The sequence below is a fragment of the Thalia democratica genome, chromosome 3 (assembly GCF_965202585.1).
Source record: "Thalia democratica chromosome 3, ktThaDemo2.hap1.1, whole genome shotgun sequence".
Classification (NCBI taxonomy): domain Eukaryota; kingdom Metazoa; phylum Chordata; class Thaliacea; order Salpida; family Salpidae; genus Thalia; species Thalia democratica.
Window position 1 is genome coordinate 25,802,816 of NC_139167.1, and position 13,139 is coordinate 25,815,954.

The window sequence follows — 13,139 nt, forward strand, 5'->3', positions numbered from 1 at the left end:
TTAATCAACTGTAAGTATTGTGATAGAACATTTTTTTTTTAAGTTGAGCATTATTTTTCTGATTTTTTACAGTTTGTTGGTCTCTAAATGAATTTTCAAACCATTTTTAAGTTAAAAGTGAATCAACTAATGTTAGTTCAAGTTGTACCAGTAGTCGACTTCTAATTGATACTTTTTTTACAATTATTATATTATATTTCTAATTTAAGTCTTAATATTTAAATGAAACTAACATTGTATTGAAAAGTCAGTTAATAAAGCTTTTTAAAGAAAAATATGGAACTATATAGGTGCATAATTAAAGTCTTATTGAAAAAAACTTGTGTATGAACAAACATACATGTCTGAAATATTTAAAATCTTCCACATACTATAGTGGTCACTGCATTTGAACTAATTTTGTACAAAAAGGGGGTACATTAAACTTACAAGGAAATAAGTTAATTTTATGGTAGTTAACAACTGTTCATAAAGGAGTATTTACCATTACAAGTAAGACAGTAAACTATCTGTGTAAACATTATAATTCAAAAATAATATAATATTTCAAATCATCTATATAAAGATTAATATACTAAAATCAACTGCTTTACTCATACTGTTACTTGAAAAAAATACTTAACAAAACCTACATAGCAACTATTGACAACTACTTTAATTTTAATAAAAATCTAGTTTACAAACAAAAACATTAACTATTCTAATTGATACTTAGTTTTTTGACATTTCTGATAACAAACTAACTTCATTGAAACTTGATTAAAGCAAGTTTTCTGAAGTGATTTATTATTGAGAAGCTGATTTCAAATAACTTTGTTCCAACAATGGTTTTCTACCGTAGTAGAGTAAAAGTTTTATTTTTACAACTTATTACTAAATGAAAATTTATTTTTCATTACGGTGTTTCGTAGACTGGTAACATAAGAAGAAAAAGTATTTCTGTCCAAATAACATTAAAAAGTTAAAGTTTTAAACTATTCTGATAATTGGAACAAAAGTTACGTTTGCATAACCATTTAATTAATTAATCAAGTTCTGTAAACCAAAATAGCAGCACATTTTAAAAGTTTTTTATAAAAAGTGCTGTAAGAAAAATGATTTTTTAACTTATACTTGGTCAATGCTAAGAAACTTCAAAAAGAATTCCATACAGCTGAACCTCAAATTCTTTGTAATCAGGAAAGTCGATAAGTTGAATATTTTGAAAACCTTTATTAAGTGAATGTGTAATACACATTGTGTATACATCAAGTGCTAATTGGAATTTTATTTCTCCTTTAAATTACAAGTATTTACAAGTATTTATAAAAAAAATTACAAGAATTTACGAGTATTTATAAAAAAAACTTTCAATTTAAAATTTATATCTTTGTGTATATAGGGGACTTATGTTAAACATTTTTTTCTTACTAATATTTGTATTTACGTTTTATTTAGTAATATTTTTTATTAGTTTTTCATTTCAGCTTTCTGTTCTTTCAGGTTGATTGCAGTTATTGTTTTATGTACTTAAAATTGTTACTAATTTAAACTAAAATAGCATTAAAAAATTTAAAATAAACACTCAGAACTTTTGATAACGTTTTTAATAAAGCGTTTAAAATTTAAAATTCACTTTGAAAAAGTCAACAACTTTATTAGTTTATGAAAAATGCAACAAAAATATTAACATATATGATTAGTAAAAAGTATGTAAAACTAAATATCAAGACAAAATACTTCAGCAGATGCTGCTGCAATATAAAAAGGTAAAATAATTTTTTCGAAATTAAAGTGTTTTTTTAATACTGAAACTTTAATGTTTAGTTAAATTTCATTATATATAAAATAAATAATTTAAAAAACAAACAGTATATACTCGTTTATACACGAAATAAAAAGGTAGGAATTTATAAAAACGTACGTAACTTTAGTAAAAACTGAAACTCATAACGTTTATTTTTATAAAAAGTGTAAAAAAGGTTATTATGATGATCAAATAGTAGTTTATATGTGTACTATAAACAAATCAAAAAAACGATGCGAAAGAATCAATAGTGTTTGTTTAAACATTACGAAAAGTATAATCAAAATAAGTTTTCACTTGTTCTTTAAAACTCAAATAGTCAAAAAATCCATAAACATGTTCAAGAGGCTTTGATTTTTTACAACATTAATAACAAATTGAAAACTTAAATACTTAAAAACAGTTTTTATTGGGACCAACAATTTTCGTAACTGTTAAAATATTTGCAGTTTAAAGGTGTCAAAAAAAAATTTAACCAAAAGAAGTCATTGTTATGACTAAATTCTTAAAAGTAAACTGTTTTATAACACCAACAACAGATTACGAAAGTAAACAACTAAAAATAGTTGTTGTTGAGATCAACAATTTTATTATTGTTATTGTTATTAAACTGATAATAAAAAATATAAAATCTTGTTAAATTAAAAACAGTTATTGTTGAGATCAACAATTTTATCATTGTTGTTGTTAACGTTCCACCCCTTGTTCATCATGTCGACCCAGTGCAGGTCTTCCCCGTATATTTCCTCCAGGTGGCGCTCGAGATCTGCAGAGTGCTGTTTGTCGATTGTCTCTGCCCTGCACGTCACACGCACTTTGTACACAGCACGCGGTAATGCTGTTCTGTCGTGCGCTATGTCTTTGATGCTGTTGAAATAAACAATAATTTTATTTAAAATTAGTTGTTTGATAAGTTGAGTAAAGTTCTTTCTTTTTTTTCAATGCTCGAGCTATAAAAGATATGAATTTAAGTCTAAGTTTATAAGTATTGCTGTATGTTTTTGATGCTGTTGAAATGAATAATTAGTTGGGTTTAAAAATTAAGGTAAAAGTAAAAAAATATTAAAAAAATTAAGTACTTATAACTTTATACTCAAAACGAACTTGTGTTTGTTATAAAATTTAAATAATAACTCTGTTTTACAAATTATCGAACTGTTAAACTTTAGCAAACACTAACTTATACAAAATTTGTTTATATGTTCTTAAAGTTATGCCCATAACTAAGTTTATCAAAACAAACATGCTGCTGTAGATTTTCAGAAATAATTAATTATAAAAAACTTTTAAACAATTGAGTTTCTCTTAAAACATACTTTTACCGTATGTCACGATTAGTCATAACTAAAAAATTAAAGAGAAAAAAAACACGATTTTATTAGCTACTTACACATTTAAGAGTCACAAAATAATAGCTATTTATTTTAGAAAAATTCGGCTAAGTTTGTTAAAAGAATAAAATACTTTGTGAAAACAAATAATATTTTTGCATACTTCTATATTTTCATATTGCATTTACTCATATTCAAGTTTACAAATTTAAGTAGGTTACAATTTCAACTAAATTAACTATTTTTCTCAAATAATTTCTAACTAATCTAAAATATAGAAAATATATAAATGCTCAAAATACAAACTTGGCCTGATGTTGCTACAAAATTTTCAGTAAAAAAAAACAAAAAAAAATTTTTTTTTTTAATTTTACGATCGAAATATAAGTTTTTAATTAATTATTTTTTATTTTTTGACAAACTTGGCCTGATGCTCCTTCAATATTTCCACCAGCTCGTTCAACCCCCCGCACCTGTCCGTGACGTCACAATGAAACTTGACGATTCTCCCCTCCATCGCCATGCCCCTCTCGATGCACCTGGTCAGTGACGTCATGTCGATGTTGCCGCCGCACAAAACGCACCCCACCCTGTGTGACGTCATAGTTGTGAACAGTGGAAGAGTTTATTGAGGGGGAGAAAAACTATATTTCTTGATACTTAATATATATATATATATATATATATAAATATATATAATTTATTGAAATGGCGATTTTAAAAATTCTGGTACATATGTTTCATAAAGCTTTAATTTTTCATAAAGCTTTAATCATCAACCAGTTAAATTCAAAATAAAAAGCACTGTACTAAACAAAGATACAAAAGTTATGCAAAAAAACAAAAAACAGTATGAGGTAATATTGTACATTACAAATATTCAGTACAAAAATCGATCTACCATCTAACTAATCAAACAACTAAAATTAACGAAAACAACAGTTAATTGACTATAAAATGCTTCAAAATTTGTTGTATTTTAAGAGAAGCTTTTTCATATGTCGACAAGACGATATAAATTCGCTCTTCTTATTTAAACAACCTTCCTTTTTTAACGCATACATAACGGCTGTTGATTCTTTTAAGCACAGCCTACAAACAGGGTTTTAAATTATTTAAAAGCCCTTCAAGTGGGCTCAGTAGAAGGTGTTCAAGTTTGAACATTAACCTTATTTTATATATATATATATATATATATATATATAAGATTAATAAGCCATTAAAAAAATTGATTGTTACTACACATTGCATCCCACTATAAATGTGACGTCATAATGTTTTGTTAAGAGAACCTTAGATAATCTATGTATACAAAAATATTTACTGTGTTAAAGAAATAAATACTGTGATTGTATCATATTTAAAATTTATTTTTGTCAAAGCAAATGTACTAATCTTTCAAAATATAAATACTTAAGTGTTTATTGTTTTGTCGACAATGTAATATAAAAAAAAAGAGCTGAAATATTTATTATCTTAAAATTTAAAAATTAGTTGAAATTTTGGAGAAAATTATTGTACAAACACACACTTTTTCCCTTTCAGTTCAAGGAACTCCCCACTTAAGATACCGGCCAACCCCGCTGCGCCAGCACCCTCGGTTACTGCCTTCTCTGTTTGTAACAACTTCACAATGGCCAAACTGATGAAGTCCTCCTCCAATGCAATCACCTTGTGCAGTTTTCCCCTGCAAGTCTCGAACGCGTTCACTCCGACCTGTGATTAAGGAGAAATTTATAATGAACAATTTAATTTGTGTAAATACCCGTATTTAAAATATTTGCCGTCTACGCTATGCGATCTTGACTAAGGTGTTAAGAAAAGTTGAAAACAAAACACCAAGTTACTATTCAGCGGTATATTGGTACAAAAGATTTTTTTCTTTGCTTAAAATATAACTTCAAATAAGCTAATGAAAATTTCGTAAAGCAAAATAACTTGAATCGCTTCAGTACTTTGTACTTAAGCCCGCTTGTTTAAGACCACAATAGCGGTTTCTCGCGACTATTCCTGCCTGATGAGTCCTAATAAGGACGAAACCGGTCGTAGGATTGTCTCGGATGCTGTTGTTGATGATCTTGCGGTAAAGTTCATTGTTTATTAGTAAAGCAAAATGAAAGGCATTTATTTTTCCATAATAAGTAGTAGTAAAATACAGTGGTGAATATTACCTGCACTACAGCCAGTCCGTCAGCAATTGTGTTCGAGGCTCCTTCTTTTGACTTGTTGCAGACGATTGGCCTTCCATGTTTAAGTGCGGTGGTCCAAGCAGGGCACTTCCTGGATTCAACTCCCTTTAGATAAAGTGTTGATATTGTAACAACGATGTTTGTGAAAAATATTAATTAATACAACTAGGTCGATTATAAGTAAGTTCTATGAATTTGGTTCGCAAGGATAGTGAACAATTCTGAAACTTCCAATTGCTGATACGTTTGAAATTTCGTTACTTTATTATCTTTTAGGTAATGATCACTAATTCTTGCTTACAATTAGAACTCTATGATTAAAACAGTCAGCTTTTACATTAGTTAGAACAAACAAACTAACCAATATTTTAATGTGAGGATAATTATCTTTCAATGCTGCTACACACCCAGCTATCATACCTGTTACAAAGAAACTATTATTATATCATTTTTAAATAAAAGTGCGTAAATTCTAATGAAAATAAGTTAGTACATACAACATAAAATTGAAAATCAACAGAAAACATGTATATTAAAAGCAAGCTAAACAATTTCCTTGTTTGTTTATTTTTTCTTTAATATTTCGCTTTCTATAGTTTTATATGAGTTTATTTAGTTCGGTTACACGTGTTTGAAGTCCGTGCATATAAAACTTTTTTTAGGTTCTGAAATTTAACAATATCAATAAAAAAAACTTTAGCTGTTGAACTTTACTTTTACATTTAACTTAGTTAGCAAGAGTATTTTATGTCATATTGTAAATTTACTTGAAAAATGAGCTAATATTTTCCAAAGTTGCCATATTATCTTTGGACAATAACCAATAAAAAAAGAAAGAATAATTGACTAGTAAAATAGCAATTTTTACAAAAAGGGCAAAAAAATTTGTGAAAAAAGTTTGGGAATCCCTGGACTACATAATTTTTTCATTGATTTCAAATAAATAGTGTAACGGCAATTATAAAGCAAACAAACTATTGTACAGTTTATTAAAAGTATTGTATGAATTGCAATAAGACCAGATATTCCAAAAAAAAAACAATTATAAAAGGAAAACAATATAAATAAAAAAACAAAATGCTTCGACTAACCGCCACCGCCTATCGGAACGATCAGATAATCGAGGTCAGGGACTTCTTCTATCATTTCGAGTGCCATCGTGCCCTGACCGGCTATTATGTCCTCATGATCGTATCTAAACAAGTTCATAATGTTGATCATGTTTATGCTGAGGTTTTAGTTTGCAAGAACTATTTCAAAAATTTTAAATTCTAAAGCACATACGTGATAAGTCAAATTACTTTATGATGTTATTTTTTTAAAGTTTCGCCAACAAAGCAAATAAAAATAACACATTTAAAATGTAGAGAAAATAAGTATTATTTTAAAATTGATAAAAGATGTTGTTTTAAAACTTACCCATTGATGTATGTGAGATTATTATCTTTACAATACTTCATCGCCATTGCTCTTGATTCATCGAAATGATTCCCTCCAACAATGACGTTTGCCCCCAGATTTTTGCAACTTTTTACCTGATAATGTATTGTAAAGTAATTTTAGTGTAACTAAACTTACAAAAATATTTAGGATCTTGTTATATTTTCACTAAGTTTAACTTATATAAAATACACTATTTAAAAACTAACGTGTTATTTATTTAGAGTGTAAAAGCTAGGTAAATAGATAAAAATTTAACAGATTTAAAAAGTTAACTAATATTTTAATACCCTTATAACATACAGATTCCTCTTTATTTGTTTATGACAGTTTTAATTTTGTTTCAATAGATATAAAATATAAAAACTATAATTAAATTAAATAAAAATCCACCTTAACAACGGGTGTGTGTCCGGGCATGAACACGGTCACAGGGACGCCCATCTTGACTCCCTGGTACGTCAGGGCTTGCGAGTGGTTGCCCGCGGAAGTCGTTACCACCCCTTTTATCTTGTCCTCCTGTGACAGGTTTGATAACGCGAACAGTGCGCCCCTTTCCTTGAAACTGTTGGAAGTGTGTTTAAGTAAAGTCGTTAATTGTTGTTTAAAAAATCAAGACATTTTTTTCGCACAGCCAAGTGTAAAATGAAAATACATTTATGAATAAATTGACGAAAGTTAGTCTATTTGAAAAATATAGTTTGACATTTCTTAGGATAAAAAAAATTCAATTCTTTTTTCATTAGAAAAGTTTTGATAACTAGCTAATTACTTAATCTAAAAAAAAAACAAGTATAACTAAGATAATAATTATCAAAAAGCTATGAGGGTGTTTTTATTGACGCTCAAACTAAGTTAGTATATTTTAGATACTATAAAAAGTTAAGTTATTCAAAACTTATGTTCTTAAAACTTTTCCATGAAAAATTTTGTAATTGTTCCATAAACGTTTTATAAAGTGCCTTGGCCATTTGCTATTTTTTAAATAGTTTCTTTAAATTTTTTTTTAATGTAGTTTTGATCTGTTTTGAAAAAGGTTACTCTATAAATAAACCCTATTTATATTTTAAAGGTTAAAGCCAATGCTATCAAGTTTAAACTAATAAAAGCTGTTACAAATTATGAGTCAAGTTCATAAGCATTTAGTTCATTAGAACTGAGGTAAGTGTGACGTTTCTATAATTATAATGACTGCTGCACTAAACAATTACAATCCCTAAAAATAAATATTGTTTTAAATTTAATAACCAAAAATTCACTATTTTCTCAAGTTTATAGTTTACTAAAAACAAAAAATAATAAAATAAAAATGTATAACAACTATTAAGTAATAGATAAAACACATTACAACAATAGTTTTGAAATCAATAAATTAAATTTGATAACTAGTAAAACTTTAGTTCAGTCGATGAATGATCTTTTGGTAAAAGTAGTTGACTTAGATAATTATCGGTTTATCGTGGTAAGATAATTGATCGGTTAATACTTTTTAAACGTTGTAGTAATGCATAGACAAACGTAAACAAAAAGTATATTGTTAGTTTTATAAAATCTGAAATGTTATGAAGTTTTTTAAGTGGAAGCTTATACCAAAAAATGGATTTGTATTAGATAAGAACAAGGTTTTTTTAAACTTGTATAACGTATAAAAACTTAAGCTTTATAGAAAGTTTAAAAAATTAAGTTGTATTTAATTGGCGTTTGAAAGTTTTACTTTTTTTTTTAACTTACATATTATTTATTCCTCACATTTTTCTAATCTGTTTTTTTTTTAACTTTTTTAAAGCAGATTTTCGTAAGTTTTTTAAAATTTAACAATTTAACAAACTCGAAATACTCAATAACCAAAAAATTTTATTATGACTCACACACTGCACGTGATATGAATGCGTGACTTGTTAATACAAGTGTAAATTGACAGCAACAAGTTTAATGTTAAAAATTATGTAATTTCAAGTGTAATTAATTTATTAGGTAGTTTACTTTTGAGCATGTTATTTAAAATTCATTAAACTTACTTAAAACTTGTTTATCACTTTAAGCAGAAAATAACTGTTTAGTAAAACTGTATCACAAAAAAAAATATTTTAATTATTTTAAAAAACTTAACAAAATGTATACCTTTAAGTTATGATTTTAAATTTTACTATAGATAGCTGAAGTTAAACATTTTTACAAACAAAAAGTTTTAATTATGTTGTCACTTTATTTCTTCTTTGTAAAAAACTTTGAAAACAATATTATACCTTCCTGTGTACTGCATAAATTCTTTTTTGAAGTACAAATCCATTCCTAGTTCTTCTGATAAACGACTTCTCTATTTTGATTTTAACATTGTACTTAATAAAAAATTAAACATAAATAAAATTAAAACTATTTTTACAAAAAAATGCTAGGGAAAGTGAAACGCTTTATTGTTTTAAAAGCTTTTATACAACCTTTTCAAAATAAACATTATTCGCAAACTGTTTTACATGTTTACTATTTTATTAGTAACCAATTAAAAGGGGTATTTTGTACTAATTAGGCTTGCAATCTATAACTTTTTGTTATTATATATATTTTTTGCTTTTTTTTAGAAAAATAACTTAATTCTTTGTTTTTTTAAGTCTTAACAAAATTACTAATTAAAGACACATTTGACAACACATTATAAGGTTTGATAAACAGTTTTATAGTTTATCATACAAGCTATAGTTTATATGCCAAAAGATTTCATAAAAAAGCTCAAGATTTTTAAGAATCAAATATAAAAAACTTTAGTTAGAATTGCTTTAGTTTGTATCAGTATTAAACATTATACTAACAGTAAAGGGGGTTCTTCTAACACCATTTGTGACAATTTTCTGAGCTCTCAATACAGCTTCGGTAGACACATTTATTGGATTGTTGGGGTCACAAAATTCATCGAACAAAATGTCTCTTTCAGCGCTGTTTTGAATTATTTTAATTTAGTTGCTAATATTAAGATAGTAATGTTACGTTCAAATTTTGTCATACCTAAAAACAGTTATCAAAGCAATTTTTTATACACATGTTAAAAGTTTTTTTAAAACCACTAAATTTTGGTCTTTTTTTTTCATTACCTTGTAACTTTTTTAGTACTAGTTATTTTCAAACTTTGAAGTCAAAAAGGTATTTTTCAAGCTTATTTTTTTATTAATTTTACAAACTTCAATACAAAGTTTAATAATGTAAATATCTATTGAATTAGACAAGCAAGAATTTTTTTAAATAGTTTAATAGTATATTTTAACTTAAAAAATACTATTTTTAGTATTAAAAAATATGTGAAAAGCTAGTTTTTTAATGTTTTTATAAAAAAAACTTACTTTTTATCTGCAATTGATAAACCTTCCATTATAAGTATTCTAAATGCGTACAACTGTTATAGCAATACGTTTTTTTATTCTGAAATAATTCAGCTGTTAGTTATTTCGTTAAAATAACAAAAATGAAAAGCTAATCAAAGAAACAAAATCTGCTTGTACAGTTTTGGTCAAAACTTTCTTTTCTACACTAATTAAAAATGTGAAAAAAATCTAATTATAATGTAATTAATGAGTCAGAACTGTCTGTTTAAAAATAAAATTTTTGTCACAATTTAAAACAATTGTTGCTTATTAGTAAAAAATAGTAGTTTTTAGCATAGCACCATAGCTTATGCAATTAATGAATAACAATTTACTATGCGATTATAAGTCATGCTTTTAAAGAAAAAATGCAGTAATTTGATTGGTTCAAATTTTGGGTCGTTCAAAATGTTAAACTTCAAGTAAACTTTTGTTTTGGTTTTTGATAAAAGCACAACTTAACCGGACTTAACCTGTTTAAATAGGTGTTTTATTGTTCATCACATGTTTTAACTATATCATTTATATCTGATAAAACAAATTTTTCTATATAAATTGTTTTTATTAAGACCTTAAGTACGTAATAAATTTAAAAACATTATTGTTCTCATCAAATACTATATATAGTTGATCTAAAAATGTCCTCTGTGTTTTTTTAACTAAATTTTAAATATTTACTTTTAAAAAGTTACCGTACAATTTAAATAGCATTTTCTTTCGTAATTAGAAATTTTGGATTTAACTATAACATTAAATTAAAAAGATTAGACTTAAAACGTATAACTTTAATGTTTCTAGTAATAAAAATATACAGTATTACAAAAGTTTTTCAAAAGCAAGTAAAAGGTTTAAGCAAAATATAAATATAAAAAAGAGTGGTATTTATAATGATTTATACAACTTTAAAATTTCAAAATCTTAAACTTTTAATTAAATTTAGATAGTAAAATACTATATTTCAATTGGTCAGCTTTTAAGGTCTGTCTGTTATCTCGTAGTAGCAGTTTAATGTTTGTTGTTACTTCAGATAAAATCTTGAAAAACTGGTTACTTTAGCATTAAAATTGCGTAGTTAATTATTTCAAATATAGCTTCTACCTCCGTGTGCAAACTATTTATTGTTTAGAACTTTGTTTTTGTTATGCTGAAATAACTTTATAATGAAACATAAAATAACAAGAGATAATAAAAATCAGTATTCGGCAAAAATAAACAAAGAAATGCATATTTGTCGCTTGAAATGTTGAATTAAACTACGAGCATTAAATAGCTTGATTAGCATTTTTTTTAAATTTTTAAAAAGTGTCCAAACTTTAGATCCAATTATTTTCCTTATCTTTAAAGCTTATTAAGACTTTTTTCTAGAGAACGCTACTTAGCCTTTAATTTAAAAAATCCAAAGGATTGGGGTTTGACTTTTTGAGTGGAGCCCCTAACAAAATTTTTTTTTTGGATATTATTACTACTACCGATGTTTTAACCAAAAAATATTAATTATTTTACTTAATATATTTACTTTGCTGTGTTTTCAAGGGTCGGTGCTTTTTTCTAAAATCCTAATTTTCTTATGATATATAAACAAATACGCCCGATTGTAAATTTCAAAGACCCTCAATTTTCCAACGTTCACTGAAGCAAAAAAAAATGTTTAACCTTTTTTAATACACTTAATTATGAATATTTTAAATAGTCCACGCTTTTTTTTAACTGTTTCTATGTAAGATATGACCCGTGCACGTTTTACTAAAATTATTATTATTTGAACATGAAATCCCTCATATCTATCTTATAATTTTAACCAATTGATAAAACAATATATAAATTGCTAATTCTCTACAATTTTCCTAAAATTTACACGAAGTTGTTTCTTTAACATAAAACGTTTGCACTTAACATTTTATATCGAAAATCAATAAAGCATTTAGTCTTTAGATGACAGATTGTTTAAATAGAATGCTAAACATTTAAATACGTATATATTTAAGATATATATTATATCATTCTTATTACATAGTATGTTAACTTTCTATAGCTTAATATAAGTAATAATTTTCAAGCCGAATCATTTAGTGCAATTGATGCATTAAAATGTTTAGTCATTTTTAACCTTATAACTCCAGAAAAAAGATTAAAAGTTTTTACTTTTAAAATCTTTTATAAAGCTTTTCACTTTTTAAAAATTTAATTGCTTAATACTAAAATTGTTCTATGTTACTATATAAAACAATTATTTTCAAGTTTTGAATTTGTAATTTGAAGAATAATTTGAAGAATTTTTACTACAAACTGTTTTTTCATAACTTTTGTAATTATTGTTATTGCTGCCGGCCGGTTTACCTGTATTATCATTCAAAATAAATAATTTAGTGTTGACTTTGAAAATTAAATTTTTTAATCTATTAAAATATAAAAATCTTTATAACAACTTTTATTATTAATTGGTTTTTCAATTGTATATTACTTAAGAAAACTTGTTTAAATGATGTTTCAACTCAACTAGTTTGTGATAAGAAACTTCAAAAACTTAAGTTTTAATTGTCAAATTTTTTTATTAAGCTTTACTAAAAGTAGAGTATGTGTAAAGTAGTTATTTTTAGTTTACTAACTGTTATATATATGTATATATATAGTTTTTATACAACAATTGTTCGACATATTATTGTAGGTGTCCTGTATGAATTATTATAACCTAAATAAGAATTAACTTATTTCCTTCGAGATTTAGAGTAGCCCTATTGTACAAATGACCACTAGATTTTTTTAATGTTTGTTTGTTTATACACAAGTTTATCGCGACAAGGTTTCAATTATGCAGTCATATAGTATTTTTTTTTTTTTTTGAAAAGCTTTTTACACCGACATTTTGATACAATGTAAATTTTAACTATATAGTAAGATTTCAAGTGGGAGTATAATAGAAATTTTATAGTAAAAAATAATAGCTAAAAATTATAGTAAAAATTTAAAATTAGGCCAAGAAACTGTAAAAATTTAGTACTACTAAAATTTAAAAATAAACAAAACGAAAAAACATTTGCAA

General features: G+C 25.6%; 1 protein-coding gene across 1 annotated transcript; it reads right to left on the reverse strand.

Moving 5' to 3' along the window:
• Positions 1-1,957: 1,957 nt before the first annotated feature.
• Positions 1,958-10,159, reverse strand: LOC145831494 (L-threonine ammonia-lyase-like). Its single transcript, XM_082938769.1, has 11 exons — positions 10,079-10,159; positions 9,554-9,677; positions 8,993-9,063; positions 7,140-7,311; positions 6,726-6,841; positions 6,398-6,501; positions 5,668-5,726; positions 5,289-5,411; positions 4,649-4,833; positions 3,540-3,707; positions 1,958-2,653 (listed from the first exon to the last, which is right to left on the reverse strand). The coding sequence occupies exons 1-11, from the start codon at positions 10,105-10,107 to the stop codon at positions 2,428-2,430; spliced, it is 1,377 nt and encodes a 458-aa protein (XP_082794895.1). The 5' UTR covers positions 10,108-10,159; the 3' UTR covers positions 1,958-2,427.
• Positions 10,160-13,139: the final 2,980 nt, after the last annotated feature.